The sequence below is a fragment of the Ipomoea nil genome, unplaced genomic scaffold, assembly GCF_001879475.1.
Source record: "Ipomoea nil cultivar Tokyo-kokei standard unplaced genomic scaffold, Asagao_1.1 scaffold0785, whole genome shotgun sequence".
NCBI classification, from domain to species: domain Eukaryota; kingdom Viridiplantae; phylum Streptophyta; class Magnoliopsida; order Solanales; family Convolvulaceae; genus Ipomoea; species Ipomoea nil.
The window spans coordinates 452,684-459,396 of NW_017617213.1; the positions used below are offsets into that span (position 1 = coordinate 452,684).

Here is a 6,713-nt window from a genome sequence, read left to right on the forward strand (position 1 = left end):
TGTACTCATTGGAATTTTGATCGATGATTTTCCATCAAGGCCAAACTTCTTTATCAAGTCGCGGGTGTACTTTGCTTGATTGATGAATATTCCTTCCTTCAATTGTTTGTCTTGTAAGCCCAAGAAATAATTCAATTCACCCATCATGCTCATTTTGAATTTATTCTGCATGAGCTTCGAAAATTTCTCACACAAAGAATTGTTAGTGCTTCCAAAAATAATGTCATCAACATATATTTGCACTAATAAAATATGATCACCATCTTGAATTCTAAAGAGAGTTTTGTCAACAAGGTCTTTGGTGAATCCACAGCTTATCAAGAACATTGACAAGGTATCATACCAAGCTCTAGGTGCTTGTTTCAACCCATACAATGCTGATACTGCTAATTATACGTAAGCAATATGGAATAACTCGAGACCGATTAAAGCAAGTAAATGTCTTTATTGATCACGGTAAAGGCCCTAAGTACAATCTTCTTGGTTGCTCTGAGTACCGACTGACTGCGGTCGGGATTCTCTAACAACAACCTATCGATCGTCCAAAAGTCCACTACACTGTGGCTACTGTGGGTATTTATAGCCGCTATGCCGGAGACAAGAATCCGGTCGTTCGGCATGTTCTCCACGTAGCCTCCACGTGTCATCCTCCCGGGTGCCCTGCCTGTCGTCGTAGAGAGCCGCCACGTGTCCTTTATCAGCTCTCTCGCCAAAGGGCTACCGCTCGGTGGTCGACACTGCCGCTCGGGCAACTCCCGGTCGGACCCCGACCGGGTTCTCTACAAGGAGCCCGACCTGTTACCTGCAAAGACAAAGAGAAAAAGACGAAGGTACCTCGGTCGTGGTGAAGCTATGTCGGTCGGGATATTCCCTACCAAGAGCCCCCCAGCCCGGGCCTTTTTGACCGTCCGGGAAAAACGGGACGGGATGAAGAAGCCCAACCACTGGCCACCAAACCGACCTGCCAGCTGTCATTCCTCTCCTCGCCACGTGTCGGCCACTGCCGGCCTCTGCGACTGCAACAGTCGCCTCGGAATCAGTGCGGGTCGTGTCAAGCAAGTGGACTCGTTTCCTGCCTAAATGCTCTCCTATAAATAGGCCCTTGAAGCCCTTATTTGAACTTTCCTCACTCTTTTGCTTCAGTCGGTACCCTCAGAGAGCCCCGAGCAGAGCACCTTAGCAAGGCAGTCGAGCTAAAAACTTCAGGCTTTCATTCGCAAAGTTCCTCCATTCGGTAAGTTCTCAACCCCTCTTATACTTTACGCTTTCATTCATAAGTAGAACTGATAGGCCAACTAACTGTCCCGGACGTCTCAAGTCCCTTACTAACCCCGACCGACCTTTAGGTAGATCGAAATGACGGATTCTGACAGCCAAAACGCCTCGATTGCGGACTACGATGAAGAGGTCGAATACCTCAGCGACGAGGAGGTGGACATCATGTCCTATTCTCCCGAGGTCGTTCACCGACCGGCTCCAGCCCCCGAGCGGGATTCCGAACAAAACAACGCGTCAAGCTCCTCCGGGTCATCGAGCTCCAGCTCAAGCGGATCGGGGAGTTCCGGCGAAGAGGAAGAAGAAGGAGCCTCATCAAGCAGACAGGGCTCCCCGACCGAAGGCGTTAGGGAAACGCCTACCCGGGTGGTTGGGGACCACCCGGAAACTGCTCCTCGACGAGGCGACCGGGAAAATACTCCCGAGCCGGCCGAGGAAGATACAGCTGGGCCAAGCGCACCAGCAGCAATGGAGTTCGAATTCTTGAACAGCGAGAATGTCGAACAACAAATGAGCCGATTGACCAAAGGCGAAGCGGCTAGGATTGCCGAAAAGCTCAGAGGTCGGGTGGAATTTGACACGAGCCGAAAGTTAGGGAATGTGATCGATCGGCACCGGGGCAAGTGGATCGGGATGCATTACGACTCCCTGATGGCCCCGATCGCCATTCCCTTCCCTCCCCCTCTTGACGGCCTTCTTGGCATACTACCGGGTCGTCCCGGCTCAGATCTGCCCCAACTCGCACCGGATCATCGCCTGCTTTCCCCAGATATGCGCTCGGCACGAAGCCGCCAGCACGATGGAGTTATTCAACTACATCTACCAAGTCAAAGTTCTCCCGGGCAGCTACGGGGGCGGGTTCCTAATGTTGCAGTCTCGAGCGGACATGTGCGCGATCAGAGGCCTGCCCGGGAACAACAAGGGATGGAAAAATAGGATTTTTTCCATCAAATACGACCCTTGGATTCTCCCGGTCGACCGTGCTTGGAGCACTCACTTCCGGAAACAAGTGGTGCCGGACGAGACACAAGCGCTCAAGGAGGCGGTCGCTTGGATCTCGAGTGAACTGCACGAATATACGATCTTTCGAACGGCCGAAAGTCTCGAGGCGGCTAAGCTTCCGCCCCCTACGTACGAGCTACGGGAGAAATATCTGCCCGTACCGATGGGCGTGACGGTCTCCAAGCCGTCGAGGCGGAAGAAGAAAGGTTTAACCCGAGCTACTTCTCCCGACTTAACCTTATATACCGATCGATCTAACTTTGCTTCTTTATTTGCAGCTATGGCGGAGTTCGGAGATGAAGATGCCCCCCTTCCCCCGCCCGCCAAGATCTCCCTTGGCGGCAAGAAAAAAGCGAAGGCGAAGCCAGCGGGGGAAAAGGAGATCCCCTCGGCCCGACCCCTAAGCGCCTCGACCGTGACGACGGCCGAGGGCTTCGTCGTGGAGCCATCTGATGTCCTGGTTACCCGGGTGGAGGTCGCCCGGGGTAAGGAGAAGGTCTCCGATCGGGGCGTGGCTGAGGTGGGCGGTATGAAACGCCGCCGGGAACAACGCAGCCCGAGCCCCTCGATCGGGCGAGAGAAGGACGGCATGTCCATATTGGCCCGGATCGGCAACGCCGGGCCAGCCAGAGAGGATTTGGGGAAGATGACCCCGACCCAGGTGGCCGAGAGGATTGGCCACGACCTGGCCGAGGTAAGCTTCCTCCCACTGACTTTCCCTTTTTATGCAAGTGTCTTCATCCGGGCTAATCTTGAATATCTTTTTGCCTTGCAGATTTCCCGAGCGGCCCAGCTTTTGCAGGGTCGAGCCATGCTGGTCGAGGAAGCGGATCACCACAAGAAGACGGCCGCTCGTCGCTTGAAGGAAGTCAAGGACATCCAGGCCGAGCTGGAGAAGGCCAGAAGGGCCTAAAGAAGAGTGAAGAAGACCGGGTTCTGGCTGAGAAGGTCGCCCAAAGGGCGATCGGGGAGGCCAAGGAGCTGAAAGCCCGACTCGACAATCCGACCGAGCTGGTGCAATCTGTCTTTAAGGACAGCGAGTCGGGCTCAGCGTTTCTCACAGCGGCCCGGGGAACAAAGATCGGAGAAGATTTAATCCTCTCCTTTGGACGATGGGCCTTCAAAGCCGGGCAACGCAAAATGCTCGAGCGGGCTCGAACCCGAATGGAGCAAGCTCTTGAAGGAGACGACCTGCAGCTGGTCCTGTCGGCCTTACCCCCGGACCTAGCTGACCCCGGTCCCTCTCCCTTCACTCCGAAAGAGAGGGCGGCCGAGCCTGGCAGATCGTCTGCGGCCACTCCGAGCGGGAAGGAGGCTGCTGGAGCTCGGGAAGCGAAGAAGTAGGAATAGGCTTCTTCTATTTTTGTAAAAGACACTGATCGGGAGCCCGGTCCCGAAATTGTACCGGGCGCTCTCTTTGTGATTAATAAATTTCCCTTTTTGCTAAGTTGCATCGTTCGTTTCGTGCTTTTACACCTTTGCTTTTAATTTGCACACACTGATCGTAGCCGCACACCGATCATAGTCGCTTGACCGCCCGGCCTTCAGGCCCGGTCTCGCAATACTCGACCCTGCTGACGCTCGACCTTAGGGCCTTACGGCTTGGTCGCACGGCTTGGTCGCACATCTGACGTTTCGTCGTAAAATGGCCGACCCGATCGGGTTTACCCGAGCTCTAGGCCTTGACGAAATTTTTGAAAATAAGTAAGCCTCTACGGTTGGGATACCTCCGAACGACGGGCCTATAAATACTTCCTTCATCCCAGCCCCCACACTATTGTGCGCTCGAGGCACGAGTGGGTGCAATCGTGGAAAGAAGTTGGACGGATCGGGGAATTATGCTGAGAGCTCCTGGCTTCCCCGATCAGTGGCGTGACTTGTATGTCCGCCGATGTGGAGCGCATCTGACCGGTCGATAGATTCGCCCGGTCGGTGTAGCTTGAAGATAAATTGATCTGCGTGCACTGGAGGTATAGAAAATAACCGATCGGGCCGCCGCATGCAAGCGGTCGAGCAATCACCGATCGTATATACATTAATCCTTCCCGCTCGCAGGCGGTTAAAGTAAATATTTACAATCATAGAAATTTAATTACAAACGACGACCGGGACCTACACGCAGGTCAAGCCCCCTCTTCGTCCAAAGATTACAAAAAATAGGCTTAATGCCTAAACATAACGAGGTGCTCGGAATTCCAAGTCCCCTCGATTACCCGACCGGTTGTCATTTTCAGCCGGTATGTACCCGGCCGTATGATCGCGCTAATGATATACGGCCCTTCCCAATTCTGAGCTAGCTTTCCGCCCTCTAAAGGTGGACTGGCCTCCCTTCGTCGTAGAACGTAATCTCCAACTTGAAAATATCGAGGGTTGACCCGAACATCCTTTGAACTCTTAACACGCTTCTGGTATTCGGCCATACGCCGAGCGGCTAGCTCTCTTTTTTCTTCGACCGCATCGAGATCCACGGCCATCGCATGTTCATTCTCCTCCGCATTGTAGGTTCTCTCTCGATCAGTCGGGATCCAAGCCTCGATCGGGAGTCGGGCTTCAGCTCCATAAACCAGGGCGAAAGGGGTCTCCAAAGTAGCTTCCCTCGGGGTCGTCCGATAAGTCCATAAGACATATGGCAACTCATCGGCCCAACTACGACCAGCCGAATGCAGCTTCTTTTTTAGACCTTCCAAAATCGTCCGGTTTGCATTTTCCACTTGACCGTTTCCCTGCGGGTAAGCCACCGACGACCGGACGTGAGTCGTCCCGATCGTGGCCAAAAAGTTCTGGAAGTATTGGCTTACGAATTGGCGGCCATTGTCGCTGATGAGATGTACGGGCACGCCAAAGCGGGAAACCACATTGCGCCAAAGAAAACGAGCACATTGCTGAGAGGTGATCGTGGCTAAGGGCTCGGCTTCTATCCACTTGGAGAAATAATCAATGGCGACAATCACGAACTTTCTCCGTCCGGAGAGCTGAGGGAAGGGGGCCAAGATGTCCACCCCCCACCTAGCGAAAGGAATGGCGGTCGTGACTGGCTGATAGAAGGTTGCCGGTCGTCCAGGCATCCGGGCGAACAGTTGGCACGTCTCACATTCCCGAGCTAACTTTTCACAGTCTAGCTGGAGGGACGGCCAGTAGTACCCGATTAGCATGATACGACGGGCCAGGGATCGGCCTCCTTGATGTGAGGAGCAAATTCCCGAGTGGAGTTCCTTCATGACTAAATCGGCCTCAAATGCGGTCAAGCAACGCATGAGAGGGCCTCCATACGATCGCCTGTAAAGACGGCCGTTCAAGACTTGGAACCTCGGGGCTCTCAGTTTGGCTTTTCGAGCACGCTGAGGGTCATCGGGAAGTCGACCGTGCTCGAGGAATTCCTTCAGATCGGTGATCCAGTTGTCTTCTACCGGTTGGATTGGATTGACCGGTAGACGATGGATACTGTGTCTCGGGATCACCAAAATCCGTGCTATCTTCGACATGTGTTCCGGGGCGTCTTGAGCCAATTTAGATAAGATATCTGCGTCGGCATTATCCAATCGGGGTATGTGTCGGACGGTATACCCCCGGAACTGAGCAAGCTTCTCCATGGCAAGGTCTCGGTACAGTTGCAAACGCTCTCCATTGACTTCATAATCCCCGAGAACTTGCCCGACCACGAGCGCGGAATCCGTTTGAGCTCGGATGTATTCAGCCCCCAAGTCCCGAGCGCACTGTAAGCCAATGACAAATGCTTCGTATTCGGCTTCATTATTGGTCGGGTGGAACTGATACATGAAAGCAAAATAAACCTTGAATCCTTTCGGGCTCGTGACCACCACTCCTCCTCCTGCTCCTTTCTTGCTACTCGACCCGTCTGTAGCCAACGACCACCACTCAGCCTCGGGATCCGCAACCTCGGGAGGTCGGGTATCCCGGGCGGTGCACTCGACCAAGAAATCAGCAAGGGCTTGACCTTTGATAGCTGGTCTCGGTTGGTATTCGATCGCGTACTGTGTCAGCATTAACGCCCATTTGACTAAGCGTCCGAATGATGAAGCAGTTCGGAGGACTGGCCCGATCGGCTGATCGGTCAACACGCGAATTGCTCGACCTTGGAAATAGGGAGCCAACTTCTTCGCGGCAATGTATAAGGCATAGACGACCTTCTCTAGCCGGGAGTACCGGAGCTCGGGACCATGTAGCGCGTGGCTTACATAGTACACCGGTCGCTGGACCCCTTCCGGATCGGTTCGGCACAACACTGCGCTTACTGCACGATCGGAAACGGCGAGGTACACGTCTAGCTCTTCTCCGAGCTCGGGCTTTGAGAGCACGATCGGTGACATGAGATATTCCTTCAGCTCGTCAAAAGCCGCTCGGCACTCTTCGTCCCAGACGAATTCATTAACCTTCCGCAATACCTTGAAGAAAGGTAGAGCGCGCTCGGCTAACTT

At 53.9% G+C, this 6,713-nt stretch overlaps 1 protein-coding gene across 1 annotated transcript; it reads left to right on the forward strand.

Moving 5' to 3' along the window:
- Positions 1 to 1,356: 1,356 nt before the first annotated feature.
- LOC109177057 lies at positions 1,357 to 3,621 on the forward strand. Its single transcript, XM_019326394.1, has 3 exons — positions 1,357 to 1,618; positions 2,556 to 2,804; positions 3,053 to 3,621. Exons 1-3 carry the CDS (start codon positions 1,357 to 1,359, stop codon positions 3,619 to 3,621), a joined length of 1,080 nt encoding a protein of 359 aa, XP_019181939.1.
- The last annotated feature ends 3,092 nt before the right edge of the window (positions 3,622 to 6,713 follow it).

Excerpts from the sequence above, each read along its gene's own strand:
- LOC109177057 (XM_019326394.1), top strand. The coding sequence starts at position 1,357 with ATGACGGATTCTGACAGCCAAAACGCCTCGATTGCGGACTACGATGAA. Across the intron at positions 1,619-2,555 it reads ACAGGGCTCCCCGACCGAAG|CTATGGCGGAGTTCGGAGAT; the intron begins GCGTTAGGGAAA and ends CTTTATTTGCAG. Across the intron at positions 2,805-3,052 it reads GGGCGTGGCTGAGGTGGGCG|ATTTCCCGAGCGGCCCAGCT; the intron begins GTATGAAACGCC and ends TTTGCCTTGCAG.